Genomic DNA, 20,865 nt, shown 5'->3' with positions numbered 1-20,865 from the left:
TTTATATGTAGTTGTAGTTATTTAGTTGGTGACTATAGAAACATATATGTATTAAAGTTTAAAGTCTGATGTATCAAAAGGAAAGTAATAGGTATCTTGCTTGTCCTAATTCGCGGGAGCGAAAGTTACTCTAGATCTCATAAAGAAACCGACACATCCTTTAGGGTCTATCTACCCTTATCTTGTTGCGGCGGTGTTATATTTCATGGATCATAATAAACGCGGGGTATTTCTCAAATGGGGCTGGGAACGACTATTTGTGTCCCTTGAGTACGTATGCTAAAAAATTGAAAGAGAATAAGGGATAGGTACCTTACATGTTGATTCACGAAAGCTGGCACGAATTGAATGAACGAATATTTAATTGTACCTAAATATGAGTGACACCTGTATCGGTATACAATCAGAGCAACTATTTGATTGGTTAATGTAATACACACATAGATATCATCATACACTCATTAATTCCATTCGTGCCAGCTCTTGTAAATCGACCTGTAGTCCTGTACTTACATCGATTGTTTTAGGTAGCGTAATAATATTATTGTCTAAAAAAAAAAGGTCAGTAAAAAAAGGAGCGTACTTAATTCATAATTAGTAGTCTAAATTTGTCAAATTTTCTCCCTTAAGGCTTCGTCACACAGGCGCGTTTTCCGGGCGGGGCGTGAGCGGGACGCTCCGCTTTTACATATAAAACTCTCACGCTCCGCTCACGCCTCGCCCGGAAAACGCGCCTTTGATGAAGTCTTTATTCTATTGACAAAAGTTGGCTAACTAGACTAACTTAACTTGTAGCGTTAATCTTATTTTTATCACTGGCGGGGAGTCCTACATTTCAGAAATAATTTGGCTTACTTTTTAAAACTGTCGCAAAATTGTTATGCCAGTGAGTATCGAGTTTTATGAAAACCCCGTCACTGAAGGTTAAATCAGAAATATTATTATGTTAGTGTTGCTTACAGTCGTGAACACATTAGTTGTTCGCTACCGCTCATGTCTTGACGACAACATTCCTATCTGAGACAGTCAGAAGTTATCAAAACGTGGCAGCTAATTAAATGACACCACATAACGTACATATAGTACACATAACACGTACGTATGAGTGTAGCGTTTGTTTGTCAGCGTACCTACCGCGCGGGAACCTTTCCCTAATTGACTAATAAGCCCTCTCGCGGGACGCCGGGCCCTGTTGAGAAATTTGCGTGTCAACTTGTAGCTTACATTAATTTGCTTTGCATTACAATAACATCTTGTGCTTATGCGAATTTTATGCGAATTGCGCAGCGCTACGTTACTGCATGCATTAACATTTAACAATGATCAACTTGATCAACGGATGCCCTTATTCATAAATCTCCGTCAATCTTATTTTAATTCATTTGACATTCGATTAACTTTATATAATTAAATATAAGTTTGTACTTCTTACAGACAATAACTATTCTAGATAACAGCAGCATGATAAGTTTTATGAGTAAGGGCGACAACATTTAACATGAAATCGTTTTGGGTGTTCGGCGTAAGTATTGATACATAATTAGTAAACTTAACATGTATATTGGTCTATGCTTTAAACATTAAAGCTTGTTTCGGTTATAAGGTAAAGGTCCTCGTACATGTTCGTAAAACTGCGCAACGATCACGTAGGGCAGTAAAAAATGCTCTTTTGACACTATAATTTTATACTATGCATTTCATACATGATTTGATCGATCACAGTTTTGTTTTCTTTGCTAAAGGAAATTATAGTCAAGCTCTTACATTGGTGAAACTTGAGAATGGATTTACAAGTGATATTTTGCGATGTTCTCAAATATACATACATGTCTCTTTAAAAAGAATTCAAGCGAACGCACATTCGTAAAATACCCTGGACATGTCCCTTAGCCGCGTCTGGATCCTAAGCTGCCTTTGTCTTTTGAAAGAGTGCTCCAGCACATCCGGCTTAACAAGCATAATATAAAGATTCAACATTTTCCGGTAGCGGCCGCCCTGAATTTTCCTAAATAACGAATGTGCTCGCCCGCTTTGCCTAGAATACCCCGCAGAAACCTTTATTAATAAATTTATACGCACTGAGTGCCCGGGTCACTCGTATCTAAAATTAATATTTGAATCCAATGGGCCTACAATCCAAAGGGTTGCCAAATAAGGGCAAGTAGGGTGAGGTACCAAGTGTACCAACGCTCGGACCGACGACTAAAATTAAATACTAGTTTCGAGAAACTGGTTGTTATTTTATATGATGGCGCTTGATAATTGTAGGTAATTATATCTTATTGTAACGTAAAAGATATGCTTTGAATGCTGTACTATTCTGCTTCTAGCAAATGAAAAAAGCGACGCATTGTTTGCTTAACGTTTTAGGATTATCTTGTATTAACTGGTATGAATTATACCGGGATAATTGTAACCGATGCTTCTTGATATTTCTTGGCGAGTTTTTTCTACATAGATATGTCACTTCAAATTATCCGTCTTGTTCAATAACTAGCTTCGTCCCACGGTTTTTTCTTATCAAAACATTGCATTAAGTTGAGATGCAGGATGCAATTCATGGAAATCAGTTGGTACTTTACGCCGCGAAAGCTGGACAAACGCAAATAAAGAATACATTTATACAAAAAGGTTTCGTGGATAATATTTATCTCTTACATACATAGCTACATATTCGTATTTTTCTGGTCGGTACAATCAGAATACAAATATTTGCGTATAAACTGCAAATAGGCAAAGTAATCTGCTTTTATTTTAATCTGTTCGATTTGCCAGTGCGTACATGATTGATTGATTATATATATTTCGTTAATTTTAAATAATCACGATTATTTAGCAGTTGCACTAGTGTGCACGTTGATGGGCTCTTAACGATTGCCTATATGGCTTCTACTAGCCCTGAGGACCGTTGGTATAAATTGCAATCTGATTGATACGATTTTCTCGGTGACATGCTTTCTGGCCTGAACTGATAGGATATAAATATAAGGCTTTAAAGTCGTGTGTCATTATGAAGTTCTAACTAAAGCAGATAGAACTTTTTTGCTGAGCACGACAGCGGTGACTGCGCTCTACCCTACTTAATTAAATGAGCAAACATCGGGCTAGCTATGTAAATAAGTTCTGTCCCACGCATTTTAAGAAAGGATTGAACTCCGTCTGCGAGCGAATGTATTTTCCAACGTATTTTCTCACGAATGACTAGTTTCTCTAAGCTCAGCGAATTTTTGGTGGTGGCGAATATCTATGAAGTCAGTGTTAACAATTCTCAAAAAGTATTTACGTATTAATTAAGATAAAAAATATACTTTCAGACTGTTAACATAGTGGCTGTGAGTAGCAGTCTAACATAAACACAAATAGCATGTGAAATTTAAAATATTTGTGTACATTTGTGTACTTTTTGATCAGTAGGTACGACGTAAATACTATGATATAATTTGCTTTGAATACCTACCTATTGAATGTAACGTTTCTCACCTGATATCGGCTGATGAAACTTCCGGTACCTGTAATCATGTTTACGCATCCGCAAACAAACGTTAGAAAATTTCAATTTACACCGCTTCAGTGATCGCACTCTTGAAAAATCAATAGATATTTATCTCCTAACCCAAACAGTAACAGTGAACATTAATATCAATCCTCACCGGGCGGCGGGCTGCACTCGAAATTTGAAAATACGGTCGCGTCGTCTCTTTCACTTAACTTTTCCGTCGCTGGGGAGAGAGAGGAACGGCGCGGAGGACACGGTGTTAAAGCCCCCGACACTCACACATCTAAATATTTACTTGTGTGCGTGTTGTTGACGCCCTAATCATAATTAATAATTAGCGTGCTCATTCGAGAACGCTAAATATGGACCCGTTTCGTTTCCGCTCGGAGATGTTAACCTTTTGCCCACTTCTTTCTGATTTTAGTCTGTAGGTGTACAACATTTTTGTAAGCTACAGATATAGACTTCCACTCGATCCGGGGTTGACTACGGCACATTAATTGTACATACACCCTACACCTACTTAAGATGGTTGTGCCCCAAATACTTACCTACTACATTTTATTATTTGGCCCAATTGGTGGGCCTAAAATACGTTGTTTTTTAACTGCGTCATATATGTCATAAATTTTAACAAATGTTGGCGTTTGTGTATCAAAGCTAAACGAGTATTTTGAAGATAATACGTTTTATATTAATTACATTTTATAATAAAAAGACGTGTAACTAAGAAAAATATTCCTAATAATTTTTGGGCCAGCCTCTATAAAATATTGTGCGTGACAGGAATCACTCCGAAAGCTTTGAAATTCTTGCCATCGCCCACTTTGTTTTGATATATTAAACATTTGGGAAGATACGGTGCTATTTCTAAGTTAATATTAAACATTTTTCATCGGCGAATGTAACAACATATGTATCAACCAAAAACGGTCCACATGTCCAACACCCCACACTGTCCACCGACATCAGAAAGGCTGTAGTCATAAAGCGTCTAAAGTACACATAGCGTCACGATTTTCCCACACCGTATATCACGCTGTTATGTCTACACTCTACATTATTATGCCATTAGCCCTTTTCCTCTTCAACACTAAAACTTAATAAGCACTAATGAACTGTCACATTATGCACTCCTAGGTAACTTCGCGTAATTCTCTTGGGCATCTACGTATATAAATTGTACCATGTGTCATGACGCCCCAGGTCTCGCCATAACATTTACTAAAACCTCATTTCTAATACACTTACCTACAAACAGCATGCTATATTATTCAGAAATGTTTTCTTACAAGATTTTGTTTTTAGGCAATCTTGTAAAAATTAAATATTCACGCTGATATACGGTTGAAGGAGCATTTTTATGTTCACATTTATCTGCTTTCAAATTCTTCCATATTACCTACATATTTTTATGAATTTTTAATTTCCAAGTCAGAGATTGCTCTTTGTTACGATTATTATGATACCTTGTATGTAAAAAAACCAAAAGCGAAAAGTATTCGCAAGGGCTATCGATTATCGTTTCACTTTTACCATTGATTTAGCGGACATCATTGCAGACACACGTAAAACCAAAATTCATATATTATGCTGAAATAATTGCGTTTCAAAATCTAATGTTTTGAGAGTGTCAAACGCTAAAGGTTTGTTAACCACGAAGAGCAATTTATCTGATATTCGTTCTAAAACACATAACATTAATCGTCCAGTACAAACATAGAAAAAAGCCTAAATCTTGGCAGTACTAGTACTTTTTAGATTGACAGTAGCCTTTCACGCTCTGAATACGCTGAAAAGGGCGCCCGTCCACCGACGAACTGGAGAAGGTTGGAAACGTACGACAATGCTAATTAAAATTGCGGCACGCGATTGACGTCCAGGAACGTTATTCCAGTAGCTTATTGAGCGCAGCTGAAGCAAATAACACCACTATAAGTGAGCTTTTAGAAACGTACGGTCGTTACGAGTCTCAAAGCCACACTTAAAATGGTTGTCTGGAACGATCGGGTTCTGAGGCGCAAGGGAGGAAAGAGCTCACAAATGCGTAAAAGCCAGACGGGATGGTAACACTGAATTATGAAGATGCCACTCACAGCTCACATCGTCCAGTACGAAACAAAGCCCTACTCTGCCAATAAATGGCAGATGATCCTATTATACAGCCCAAAGTCGATGACAATTTACCATCGAAACTTCACTAACGCTATCCAAATTTTCATTTTCATAGCGTAACCGCTGCGTAACGTTATTTAGATTAAGTCTTCGGTGGTTTCAATACTACAGACAGGTGATGACAACATTTCACCATATTAAAGTGCTAGTACGTCATATACGTCAAGTCAAGACAAATATGTTACGTCATTTGGTAGTGTAGTATACCTAACTGCGATCATAACACTTCATTTCTCATGCTCTGAAAGAGGGTCATTGTTGTTCTAAAAGGTGTGCAGAAAGTGATACGTTACTGCACTAGAGCATTTAACTTTCCAAGCCAATTTTTTTCATTTTATTAAGATAAACAATTGAAATTTGGTTTTAAATGGATTGGTTATACAATTTCCATCCATTCTGATATTTAACTCCCCATTTCTTAAATAACTATTCTTTTACCTAAATTCTTAATTGAAAATACCCTCGAGAAACAGTATAAAAATGTACTATACTCAGTCATGTTTTTAAAACCACGAGGAAAGTAAAATTCCTCGTATTCGAAATGAAAAGTAGAGTGTTTAACTCGGGTGAAAGGCATTATTTCAGCCTCGGACTATTGGCGCTCTCACTGTGTTCGAGCACCAAACTACCTCGGCAGAAATGAGTGCCTTTCACCCCTTGGTTAACAATCTACTATTCCTATAAGTTATTCGGCAAACGACCGCGAGTCGATAATCTCAGCTAAACAAAACCGTTTTAGTTACTACATATTTATATTTACGATCACAGCCGTACTTTCTATATAAAATAAATAAAGCTTGCAAGTGTCGAGCATTATTATTGTCACCAAAAATTCTGAATCATTATCATGCTTGTTGAATATTTGAATAGTTTCATATCTAATTTCACCGAAATTCAAGTTGAATATTCAGTTGGCTGACGGCTTTACCCGGGCCGCTTCGTGGCGTTCGAATCAAAGCATAGTTGCCTTTGCCACTGGTATTACTTGAAAGCTTGTTGTCTACCTATACGGTTACATTGCGAAAATTGCGAAAAGCGACTTGTGTTCTATATAGTGCATACCTACTCTAGTTTATTGGGTGGGCACGGATTTTGATGCAGTCGACCGATGCCACTGGTAGCACTTTAATACATCTGTGTATTACTTTACAGCAATAGCAAGGGGGCAAAGATATATATTACTAAACGAAAATACTTTCTAATGCAAAGTAACCGCGGGCAGTCCGTAGCTGAAAAGATGTCCCGGGAAAGAATAAATAATAGGGAAATTAAATAATAGGGAAATAAGGAAAAGGAATCCTTTTAAATATAAGTACTTACTATTTCGTGCGAATAGTACTGAAATAGAAAAAAAACTTTTTACCAATGTTTAAAACGTGCCCTCTTTTATCAGTTATATAAAAATCAAGTATCGTGTTTTGATGTAATATTCAATATAAATACATATATTTTATATATTTATACTTATTGATATTGAATAATGTGGTTTCTTAAACCTATTAGGTACGCGTACTGTATGCAGCAGAAGCTATATGTCAGCAGCAAAAGCGATATACCATACGTCATTACTCTTATAGTTTTAACAATAAAGTAGCGCTCAGATCATTTTAGACAACTCGTTCGCTTAACTACTTCTGCTGCTGACGGTATACTCCTCAGAAACGTGTCTTCTTGTTTTCTTTAGCTGTGGTAGATTTAAAATATATCTCTAGAGGTCCTTATCACTATGACCCGTCGAAGGCACCCTTTATTATTAGTATTAAATCCAACTGTGAATGTACCTATTATTAAATATCATGTTTATTTAAATAATTACTTAAAGCATAGTCATGCAAGCACGTAAAGCATGTCGATTAATTTGACAGCCCAGGCCATCGCCATACATATGTAGGGGTCAGCGACATATAGGTAGGCCCCGGCTCCCGTGCGTCCCATCGCGTTAATGATTTACGGTCCTACCTACATGAGCTGCGCCGAAATGTCATCAAAGTTCCCGTGCCCCGGGTAAATTGTTTATGGAATAGGGTGAACTCGGACAATTCTGTGTGTCTAAGGGTCGGTTGCACCAAACTGTTCGTATCTTTAAAGAGTTCGCAAAATTTGTATGTATGGAATGTTTCATAGTATGGCGCCGGGGCGCGTCGACTGACGTTGATCAGCCTGTCAAATGTGGTTGGTGCAACTGGCCCTTAGAGCATCTGACGGCATCTGTGCTTGTCCGGCATCGAGGTTACCTTTCGTTACGAAAAGTAAAAATAAGAGCTAATTTGGAACATTTCGTAAATTTGTCCTTGAAGTGTTTTTTTGTAGGTTTCGTGTTGTGTGGAAATTACGTACAGTCAGCAAAACTATTAGCTTAGCACCCCTGCATACAAATGTGTATACCTATTGTTCATTTAATTTTCTTTAGCAATCCATTTTTCTGTCAATTTCTAATAGGTATATAAAACATGTCTTTGTTAAAAGAGATTGTTTAGTAACTTTAGTATTACTAATTTAAGGTTCTCTAAATTAGAGAATTCCGGGTATGAATTTTAATGGCGATTACCGGGAGCACACCCTACTGTTTTTTGTTTAGTTATTGTATTTTTATTTTTTACCCATAATTGTATTTTTCAGTAACGCCTGGTCAGAATTGAAAATTTGTGTATATATGTAATAATAGGACTGTTTCTGCCTACACCTTCTACCACGAATTGCTTCACGCAATTATCTGAACTTACCATATATGTCCCTCGCTCTCACCACCTCCGCCCTGCTAATTAGATACTAGTTATTCCTTCCTGGCAACATAAAGACTTAACTGACGCTGTATTGTATATCGATAAGGCATTCCGTGTCGGGAGAGTTGGAACAGTGAAGCGTCGAGGAACTGATAGGTATTCTTAAGATGTTCCTAAAAAACTAGTGCCTACGTCAAATCATGGGATTAGTTGTCAAGCGGACCCCAGGCTCCCATGAGCCCTGGCAAAAATGCCGAGATAACGCGAGGAAGAAGATGTTCCTAAAACATTGGTAGTAAACAGCGTAGGTGTAGACAGGTAGGTTTTGGCTATGCTTATTGTGTGAACTATTGCAGTATTCAGGTGTTGTGTATAATACAGGTAGAACAGTTATACTCTTCCCTCTCGACCTCCTGAATTACAGGTGGTGTTCTCAAGGCTTTTAGAGAATGTGGTGCGTACTTATTTATGAAGTGTGTATCAAGAAAGTTTACTCTCTTTTTATGAAGTATATAACATGTTGAAATCGTTTAATTAATGTATAAGTAATCCAGGTGGTTTTGGTTGACAAACGCCTTAAACATATGTATCTTGATATTTATTTAGCATTTGTATTTTTTCCGGCACTTCTCAGAAGACGCCTGATATTGCTAAAGTTGCTAATAACTAGGTACCTACCGGTGCAACAAGCCTTTGACTACTTTCTTTTTTCAAACTTTACAAAACTTATGTACTAATTATGTTTAATTTCGATTCCCGGCTTTTGAAATAGTATCCATAAAAATATGAACTTTAGACGTTGTTGTTTTTCTTCCTTTGACTTTTATGATTATTAAAATTGAATTGAAATATCTATGTAATCGAAAGATTTTATAATTCAAACAAGTTTGTATGGTTTTTGAAAAATTGATAAGTTATAGACACAATTTCTAAGTAGGTACTGTGGTCACGAACGTATATAAGTTGAAATTTATAAATACTTACATACATACCTGAATAACAAACAAATTAAATCGATAAAGGCTGTTTTTGCGATTTTGACTAGCGCGGAACCGTAAAAATGCTGAATTTACAGCCATTGCCGACCATTCGTCCCTCGTCCAGGGAAACCATTCCACCGCGCTAAATGGTTACGACGTAACTTGATTACGCACTCTTACTATCAGATGGAGGAGCTTGATGTGATAGCATTTTTTCTAACTAATGACCGTCCACACATGGTTGCAGAAGGACTTACATGGTGGTCTTAAATACTCCCTACTCTCAACTTTCAAGCCCGCCCGTAACCCCTTTCCCATTACCAGCCTTTAACCTTTATGAAATATTCTGATGCTGAGACTCTGACGCCGCCTATTAATACTATATTTAAGCTTTATTGCAAAATGGCACGACATATTAATAATAAAGTAGTTCTGTTAGTAATTATACGGTGAACAACGCGGCAGCGCCGTCTACTTAAAATATCGATCGACGCTGTTCGACAAAAAATCCAACGATGCTTTTCACTCCGCTGTCGGGCTTTTAGCAACGCCTCAAATAAGCCATGAGGCCTAGAGAGCTGAAGTTTTGCAGACAGGTAACATTCTCTCGGAGCGCTTTATGGAGCGTACCTTACCTTAGCCCAGGGAATTCCTACCGCGGCACGCATTTAAATTTTGCCTTCTCTCATAAATTTAGTAACGAAAACATCTTTTTACTGAAATTTAACCTGATCATTCACCGAGCCCGAGAGAGACTACAAAATGGATCACTGAAGAGTGGTTTACCTCGCCAAGTTAATTTATTCGCGTTCTATCTCTCAACGAAGTCTGGGCATTGTTGGTGAAACTCCTTGTCTCGAATAGTGTATTAACAATTTAGCTGTTCGAAGCTCGTCTAGCGAGAGAATACTAAGTGACTCTCTCTGGAATAACACCTCCTTACTTACCTGAGGTAGGAATGTGTTTAGGTCATTCATAGGAAATAATATTGCTTTCCTGGGACTCGTGGGGACGCGCGATTTCTGTTGTCGCATGTTTCGTTGGATGTTGTTGTCTCCTCAATACTCGTAAGGGTATGTAATGTACATAGCTAGAATATACTCTCACAAATTATTTTCACAGGTATTATCAATTTATTAAATCTGATAATTTAATAATGGCCGAGGAAGGTGTACTGTAAACATAGTTTTTCATATGTGGCCCGTATGACGGTGGTTATATTCAAAGTAAAGAGGGAAGCCAAATCGCTTTCGCATGAGGTGCCAAGTACCATTTACCTCAATATTGCAAGATTAAACATTGTATAATCTTATTAAGGGGACGGTATATGACGTTTTCGATTTAGAGCTCACTTTGTGCAATCAATTTGTTCAAGAAATGTTTAATAACTGCATTAAATTATACGTAAATTTGTTCACGAAGAAGCCGTGTACCGGCTCTTCACGGCATAATATTTTTTATTTGCTGTAATTCTCTACAAATCGACACTAAAAGTATCCAAAAATCAAAATATGGAGTTCCGTTTGAGCAACACGCATTACAGTTTTGCCTTTAACAGTAATTGAGTTGTTGTGTGATTTTGAAAGCTAGATAACTAAACTAGCAAATTATTATCTACTTATATTTTTACTCACAAATACAACACAGAAATTCAATCCCAAATGTAAACTTTCGTACAATTTCCATACATTGACGACATCACTCAAAATTCTTCTTCGAGTCAGATGGCCGCTGGCCTTGGATCGAAGCAGACGTGTACTTCGTCGTAGCCACGTCGTAGCTCGTTTTTGACATTATTTAGACATTTCATCATATACGCATACGAAAATGTATACCAGTAGATAAATTGTATTTCAAAAAATAGGGTAAATAAATTTATTTAAAATTTGATTTGTTGTTATTTACAGGTCGTAACGATCGAAAACAGCAGTAAACTATCCTAAAACAATACGATTACAATTGAATTTAAGTAACTTGTTCCTTCAAAACCCGCTTAAAATGAAAAAAGTTTAAAGACTCGTTTTACTGATTGGGATTGATTTTCATTATGCTGGTATCCATTTTGCGTCATTAAAAAAAAGTATATGACTTCTGTACGTCAATGACATTTGATGTCAATTGTAATCTTGTATTTACGTTAGAGAATATTATATATTCATTTAAATATTACTTACCTATTAATACGAAGCGTAATTCGTTTAATACCTGAAAGTCTTAGTGTCTACACCTACTTTGTTGCCGTTCGTTCCGTCTATATGTGTGCGATTACGTGCTGTTCTCAATAATCAAGAAACAAGCCATAATCTTCAAGAATAAAATAACAGCAAGACCAGCATTTAGTACTAACTAGTTTTTGCGGATTTGGAGACAAGAGATGAAGCTTACAGGCTAATACCGCTGCGGTCTGGTTATTGTTATGTGTATATATCGAGTATTATATAAATTTACTATAAAATAACAATGTTTTATTTCAATGACATTATGTGCGTAGGTATGTATGTTTCGATGATTATAAGAATTTTGTCCACACAATAATTGTGCAAAGCAGAGACTGCATCATGCTTTCTTTACGGTATAAGCGGTATGGTACCGTTATTATTTATCAATACCGGTTCGTTTTGAAGGTAAAACTATACCGGTTGAAATACAAAGTACGGTACCGGTATAAAATTACAGCAGGGACAACCATTTTTATAGGTGTACAGTCAGCTGCAGAGAAAAGGTACGACCAGATAGATAATTGTATGCAGGGGTGGTACCTTTTCTCTGCAGCTAGCTGTACCTAAACCATCATTGACCGAGCGTTGGCGAAGGTCTCCGTTTCAACTTGGGCAAAAATGCTTTCGTATGTCCGAATTCTTCTCCTTTGCATATCACATTTCTCAACTGATTCTCGTGAAAATTTGGTAGTCCGATATAATTATTCGGTTTCTTTTTTTTTTTGAACAATATAAAATAGGCAGAAATTGTCATAAAGGACTTAAGCGCCAGTAGGGTCTGTGACACTTAAGACCACTGCGATTATTAGGTACTTACTGGCCCCTATTTCACCACGACCACGGTGACAGGTGCGACAGTTGTCGACATCACTGTTGCTGACGTCACAGGCCTCCATAGGCTACGGTAACCGCTTACCATCGGACGGGCGATGTGCTTGTTTGCCACCAACATTTTAATAAATAAATAAACTCCATTATATTGCCACTAAAAAATTCTTATTTTGCGAAGCTAATGACAATTGTCACAAGAAACACGGCAACTGTATCGAAATTGCGACACAGAACTCATTTCCTGTCAAGACTTACCGAAAATTCTTTGAAAAATCTTGTGACAATTGTCACAAGATTTTTTCGCGAGAGAAATGTCTGTTTTATCCGATATAATAAAGTTTTTTTTTAATAATAGGTACAATGACGGTGGCAAACACGAATACGGCCCGCCCGATGGTAAGCGGTAACTGTATTATTAAATTGTACAACGGGACTTAATCGCGTATCTAAGTTTTAAGATTTACCTCCGACGTTTCGAGGACGGCGTTGTCCCCGTGGTCTCGGAGAAGACTGGCTTAAGTTGACATCAGCATCTTCTAACCGCGCGAGTTTTTCGAACTACCCGCACTTGGTCTTGTTTATCCGCTTGAACGTTTTGCGGTTCCGTTGTACAATTTAATAATATGTAAAAATCGTGAAAGTTTAAATCAGTGTTAGCGGTAACTGTAGTCCATGGATGCCTATGGCGTCAATAACAGTGATGTTTTTGTCGTACCTGTCACCGTGGTGAAATAGGGGCCAGATTACGCCGCGCCGCGTGGAACGTGAGGTGCATTGGGGTAAATGCATACCATTCACTCAAGGAAAATAATCTCCCTTATAAGATCACTCGTGTGTCTGCCATTTTGTTAAAGCCAATTTTCACCGTAACTACTGGACTAGTTCAATTGAAATTTAGTACACATATGTCAAGTAAGGAAGTAGTAAGTCGGTGATCCGAAGATGAGTAACGTAAATAAATGAACTTTTAACTTTGCGGCGATTTTTGGTATCATGTGACATATCAGATATAATACATAATTATAAGTAGGTGAGCAAAAATGTACCATAACCTAACTCAGAATTGTATTACATAAATACATATACAAAAAATAGTTCAACGCCAAAAGATTAATGGAAGACCTATGTCCTATAATAGGTGAGTTGGTCTTAAACAAAAAATATGCAATAAAAATGTGTAACTGTGGAACCCATAGTGAATCCTACTCGTACATGATCGGTTTTTATATTATGTACCTATAAGATATTTTCTACTTTATACTTTATAAGTGTACCTACATAATATTTACTTATAAGCAGTTATCACGTAAAATATTTGTAGATTTTTTTGGAAGTATGTGTCACATCATCATCATCTTCCTCGCGTTGTCCCGGCATTTTGACACGGCTCAAGGGAGCCTGGGGTCCGCTTGGCAATTAATCCCATAAATTGGCGTGGGCACTAATTTTTATGAAAGCGACTGCCATCTGACCTTCCAACCCATAGGGGGTAAACTAGGCTCTTATTGGGATTAGTCCGGTTTTTCACGATGTTTTCCTTCACCGAAAAGCGACTGGTAAATATCAAATGATATTTCGTACATAAGTTCCGAAAAACTCATTGGTACGAGCCGGAATTGCAATTCGCACGCTCTTACCGCTAGGCCTCCAGCGATTTTTTGAAGTATGTATAGCACAAAAAAATATTTAGAAATGTAACATTTAAGGTAGGTAATTAAAATACGGTATAAACATTATTGGAGAAGACTTGGAGGAAGTGTCATAGGGATCTACATTCGATGCGTGGAAAACAAGTTCTTTTGTCTAATTATAATCCATCGGCAATCACGCGAGCGCATAAAACGAAAATCATTTTTTTTTCACTCCCTAAAACTCCCTTAACCTAATAACAGTAAAACAAAAAATAAAATATAGAGGGTTACCAACCAGCCAAAGAATTATAAGTAGATATATGCACTTATCCCAACGCACCTCACGTTCTACTCTGCACGGGGTTCATTGCCGCTCCTACCGCCGTAAGTAACTATCAACACCTACATTATCAAGGCTACGATCGAAGATAATCGCTTCAGCACTGAAATAATACCGGTGGAATACCGGTATAATATTTTTTATTTTAATTGTATTAATTTAATAGTGAAACAAAAGGCGAATATACCACATAAAAGTAAATCGGTAAAGATATTAGGGGTACATTAGCCAACACTGTTTCCATATATTTTCAAATTTTATTTTGTCCGCCTTAATTAAATTTTGCACCCTGCCGGAACTTTATTTATTTAAATTCTCATTTAATTGATTTTGAGCCTTATGAAAAGTCGTATAGAGTAGTAAATAAAATTTTACATCTGACTTAATGACATCTGGTTTTATTCGGTTTAACTTTAGAAAACGCGTATCTCGACAAAGCCATAATGTAGAAAATTGTCAACAACCAAATGAATTATTAGAATTTAAATACGTCACGTGTGACATGAACAGACAAGGAAAGCAAGATTAAATGTATTGTTTCTCTTTCTTCTTTCAATGGAACGCTTTTCCTAAAAGGAGGCCACTAAACTTGCACTAAACTCAAAACGCTATCTTAAAAAAAACTTGATGGGTCAGTGACCTATCCCAGTAAAGTGAGGTAGTGTGCGTGAAGTGCGCTTGTGTGTGAAATGGGGTAAATTGACAGAATCTGAAAATTTACCCACCTCTACCGTCACCTTAAGTAGCTTTATATAATGTAAGAAAACCAGTATTATTTATATTGAATACGAACTTGCATGACCTCATAATTTTCAGACTGTTCAAAACTAGCATTGCGAGATCTAAACCAATATATCGGCTTGTGCTTGTGTCATAAAAATAAATCTAGGTGTGTGTCATTTCTCATATTTCTGTTTACAAGAATTATTATCGCATCGTTTGTCGTTGTCGGCAATGTTTACACGTGTGCATTAATAATTATAATATAAAGATCACTTTATGATGGTGTTTGCAGAGGATAATTTTGGATTCTAGCGATCCCATTTCAAAGGTGCCTTCATCATTTCGTTTCGGTACAATCGGTACGTTTAATCTATTTTCAAAGGATTCTTCTTAGAAGGTTCTCTATTTAACGCGTTGAATATAATTTAAATTCAAATGTAATTTTATTAGCTCTAAAACCTACAGGATCATATAACTTAGAAAATGAAAAAAGAGATTTCACTAAACCCTACCTATAAATAGCTAAAATTAAACGGATTTAAATGAAATAAGATCAACGCATGACAAATTTTGTCGACTTAGGCACTGGGCCTATATACATACAGCGTAATACTATAGGCGCAGCGTAGTACTTGTCAAATACCCTATTCCCCCAAAGAGCAACCAAGATCCAAGTAAGTAAGTAAACTGGACATATAGACCACAGTTGCATCCGTACCAATTTCTCGAGTACCCATACATACACAATCGTAGAAAAGACTATTGGCGTTTTTGACTATTTTTTAATAATTCTAAGGGCGAGCAGTAGGTACGTGCTTGCACCTCATATACGAATCCCCTACTACGGGATGGGATTACGATATAGCGAGAGGCGCATGGAGCTGCCAATGCTGCCATCTATACAACTTTGGGAACAAATCAAATTATTTATTAAAATATTTTGATTTGTTCCCAAAAGTGCTATTGGTGTTTTCCGCTTCGTGCAGCTTTGATAATTGAGTTGTGTTTTGTTCGCAGCTCAATGCATCGCGCCCCTGGGCATGCAGAGCGGGCTCATACCGGACAAGGACCTGAGCGCCAGCTCGTCGTTCAACGACGGGAACGTGGGACCACAGAATGGAAGGTAAGCCGACCACCACTTTGACTGTCACCTAATAATGACAATGTGCCTATATACTTATCGAAACGGAAATTTACAGAAAACTTACAGTGTCTGAAGGCCTACCGCCAACATCGAAAAATCGCAAACTTATCTGCTTCTCTGTCGCTCTTGCATATTCGACCGGTAGAGAAGAAGATAAAGAGAGTGAGAGAGAAGCGATGGTGGCCTAGCGGTAAGAGCGTGCGACTTGCAATCCGGAGGTCGAGGGTTCAAACCCCGGCTCGTAACAATGAGTTTCTCGAAACTTATGTACGAAATATCATTTGATATTTACCAGTTGCTTTTCGGTGAAGGAAAACATCGTGAGGAAACCGGACTATGTAATCCAAATAAGGCCTAGATTAGGTGTCTGTAGTATGTTGCCACATGACAACATAACTAACAACAATCCACCATTGATCAACCTTATAAATATTGTCGCAAAAAGGTCTGCGAATTGTCAGTTTACTATAGAACAGGTAGGGACTCGAGTCACTCGAGTCTTTTGAATCTAAATTTAAACTCTACTCCTATTTACAAGACTCACTAGTCCCCGTTTAAAAACCTTCCGTGTCCAGACTCCAGAGTCGAGTCATTTATTACGAAACTCAAAGGGACTCGAGCCTCCGAATAAAGACTGATAACAGAAGTATCTTATTATTTATTATTTTTAGTTATTTATTACACAAAAGTTACAACTTTTTTGTTAAGGACAAAGCTCCACAAAACTACATTTGTTTGACTGTGGAGTCGCATTATTCTATACTTAAATAAATTTATGTTATAAGTAATAGGCTTACATTGGGAGTTAATAATACTAATAATATAATACTAGGTAATGTCATGAATACTCTATAGGGCAACACATTCCCCTATAGTGCATTCAAGAGATACATTTTAAGACTCTTTTTTAATCTACTTTTTTTGGGTTCTTTTACTATGTCTGCGGGCAAAGTATTCAGTAAATAGGGTAATCTAACAGAAGATAAGAGGCATTCTTGTATGGTTTGTGTACCTAACCCATAATTATTACATGAAGACAATGCTTCTTAATTATTTTTGTAACAAAAATGAGAGTTCTCGGAAAACGACTCAAATCACTGAAGTCTCTACAAAAGACTCTAGTGTTTAACAAGTTGAAAATAACTCGAATCTCAACTTAATTATAAGAGTCTGAAAAACAGAATCTAGTCTCAAAGCAGGGGACTCAAAGGACTCTAGTCTTAACCGACGCTAGTTTACAATGTTGACGATGGTTCAACGGATGCCTCAGAATGAAAGGTGAGCTCGCCGTGGCCACGCCCCCAATCACGGGAGATTTACGAGGATATTTGACGAAGCAGCTTCCTCTGCCATTCTTAGCTTAATTGGAAATACTCTGCCGAAAATTCCAGCAGAACCTAGACAGATTTTAAAATTGGAGCTGCATCTCGTAGAGCTGCAATCACCTTCCACAAACCGACTACAAAATAGCACATGGCGGCTGTTTTCGTCAATTTACCAAACAATGATTTTAACAGACTCACTAAATTTACGGCTGTAAACGATTTGACGTTAATCGGCCATTGAACAAAGAAACAATGTTAACGGCCGCGGCTGCGATTCGCTTACGTTCAATTTCAAAGCTAAACGTCAATTTTCAAGTCCGATTGCCAATAGCACCTTATTGGCATTCGCCAAAGTGGTATTTTACAGTTAAAAACGATACAAATAAATAATAGCTAAATCTTCGGGTACTTTATTCGGACCGGTTAATCTTTTCTGTGTATTTCGCTCGCATGTACAAGAGGGTCGTTCTGGAATGAATATGGAAATATTTTAAAAATCTGATGCGTTTTTAGATCATGTTAGATATTTATACACACTTAGTGCAAGATACTATTTCAGGTTACATTAATAGGTTATATCGTTGTCTTCAATAAAAAGAGGTAAAGTGCTTGCTAATGGAATGGATTTGACAGATGTTGTGAATAATTATAGGTACGATATCGTTTTTCTCAGTTCCGTATTTATCTTGCTTTCAAGTGAATAAATATCTAAAGAGAGTGCTTGTTTTCCTCATTTAAATACTCGCCATAGTTTGATTGTTTATGCAGTTTCAACATAATTGGTGATAACACCTCTAGGTTATGATATATATAGCATCGCCCTTATTAAGCGCTGTGATATAATGGTGTTGCTTGTAACGCAGACGAAAAGTGAGCCATTATCTTGTAACGTCCCGTTGTGTATGCAAAATGGTGAAAATGAGGTGCAACATGACGTCCGATGCAAATACGGGTCCGTTTCTCAGCCACTAACCGACTTGGCGCGTTCCGAGTATAACATTGTCGACATGACGTGCTACACGTTGCAACATCCACACTGTTGACTGACAATTGGGATGATGGCACATGTTGAATTTCATAACCAAATGTAATTAAATAATAATAATCGCTCCGAAAGTTTAAAAAAATGTGCGCTTTATAGCCCTGCCCTAATTGCAATGAACAAAGTATGCGATATTACTACTTAATCCCGGGTGTAACTGTACTATACTTAATTTAGGCCTTTAATCCACAACCATACATTAAAGTCTAGAATAAATTGAATAACTTCTTTACTGTATAACTCTATTCACTCTCCTTAATAATATGTTTCTTTCCTGACCTAGAGCATTCCACGAAGTTGTCTATTGTCCCGTACAAAAGGGATTTTTTTGAAAATTTTCTATTTCTGTGACAAATAATCAAAAATACTTATGCCCAGATAAATAATGAAAAAAGTTGTAGTACCCGAAGTATGAAGTGTTTATACGGAACAGGCCGCGGAGTATTTGTATGCTTCTGCTCTATTATTAGGTATACTTATTATGGCCAAACCACGGTAAATTTGTAATTGTTACCCGAAACATGTCTGGAATAAATCTTTAACAGCGCCCGGTTTAATCGTCTGTTGTTATCCAAACTTTACTAATGCTATATTTGGAAACGGAGCGCATCAGTATATTTTGGATGCACTTTACTAGATAGTATTTGGGTCAATCAACTTTTTCTTTGTACCTTGGCTGTGGTTACTAGTTACTATGTGCAATAAGGACCTTTCTATCAGAATTTATGTTAGAATTTCAAATGGAAAGGATTATATTGCATTTGATGCATAAGGACCCTTCTGTAATGGAAAGCCACATATGTGTCACTAATCTCCTTTCAGCAAATGTTGATGATGTGGTTAATCTGGCTAGAGTGGCTATCATATTGGAAGTCAAACTGAAACTAATATACCCAGGTTGCAATCAAGGTTAGCGCGAACATTGATTCCTTAGATTTCACGTTTAAACATTCAATACCTAGCCTTAAATATGTACATACTTATATGTATTGCCTGTGTGTGGTGGACAAAGTGTGATGGCAAAAATATGAATTCATCTGTGCCAAAATGTTCATAAGTACTATTGTCGTATGACTAATGTCATGTAAGTAATTTGTCCAACCTAAGTAAGCAGGCACCACAGCCGGGTACTAAGGCATCTTTGCCTTTAAGGTAATCGCTCTCTCTCGCAGACGACGGTACAAACGCCCGCTGGGAGGCGCTACCCAGCCAGACCGCCCTTTGTTGGAAACCTACCACTGAATCATAATTGAAAGTGATACCAAATTGCATCGACGTTAATTAAGTTGTCAATGTTCTTGATGGGATATTAAACGTTTTGGCTACACGACAGCGTTTGACTAAAGCTCAGCATTACAAATAAACAAATACGCGTATACCTATATATACTCGTAACCGTAGCAAATAGGTCTTCTCGAATTAAAGCGTAGCATTAGAACCCACACAGCGACAGATATGGGGGTTTATCGTGATAAAACTACGAAGTTTTTCTGCCTCCGTCTCTCTCGCTCTAATGGAAATGAATTCAGAAAACGGAATACCTCGACGGATGGAGACGGCCCACTGTTTGTTTTCTGCTCAAGATGTTCTCTAGAGAATCTGGCGTAAGGTGCCGTGTGTCCTTGGCTTTAACCGTCGACGCCAATAGAACATTCTGTTGCATTCTGTTCCATAGAAATTGATTTCAAAGGATTTCAACCTTGTATCCTTGCTAATATTATGTATGGGACGAGATGGCATGTACAGACATGCCTTAATTCACAGCATCCTGTGAACAATGTGTGTGTGTGTGTGTGTGTGTAATTAAGGCTACTGCAACATGATTGTCTTGGCCGGTACTTCCATTGAAACGGCGATGTGTTGAGTCTCCAAGTTGACCGTCAATGGTGCATGGTCATTGCTTATTGCAAGGTACCTCGGAATATTAATTGAATGTCTAAGTACCTGTGCTCGGATATTGGATAACATAGAAAGGCGCTTTCGTTGGTGATTGGTTCCTTGTGTTGTGCATCCTACTTGATTATTTGTATGTAATTAATATGTTACAGTGGATAGCACGTACATGCATGGCGAACAATAAAACCTGTTGCATACATATTTTAAAGGAATTGACTAAGCTTACATTTACTACCTACTAGGTACCTACATCAGTTAAACTAAACGTTATTTCAATCTAATAAGATTATTGGCGTGTACCGTTCTCACACTTGTAGTTTCTCGTTAGAGTCGAAGTGCA

At 37.3% G+C, this 20,865-nt stretch overlaps 1 protein-coding gene across 3 annotated transcripts in view; it reads left to right on the top strand.

The window, feature by feature from the left end:
- The window catches only part of LOC134660886 (discoidin domain-containing receptor tyrosine kinase B-like), a 95,832-nt gene that overhangs the window by 41,598 nt on the left and 33,369 nt on the right, over window positions 1-20,865 (top strand). For all 3 annotated transcript variants that reach the window (XM_063516735.1, XM_063516733.1, XM_063516734.1), the window contains exon 3: window positions 16,136-16,241. In XM_063516735.1, coding sequence (XP_063372805.1) covers window positions 16,136-16,241 — 106 coding nt within the window. The remainder of the gene's footprint in view (window positions 1-16,135; window positions 16,242-20,865) is intronic.

Source organism: Cydia amplana, chromosome Z, assembly GCF_948474715.1.
Source record: "Cydia amplana chromosome Z, ilCydAmpl1.1, whole genome shotgun sequence".
Lineage (NCBI taxonomy): Eukaryota > Metazoa > Arthropoda > Insecta > Lepidoptera > Tortricidae > Cydia > Cydia amplana.
The sequence above is the reverse complement of the archived record's forward strand: the minus strand, read 5'-3'. Positions and strand labels throughout refer to the sequence as shown.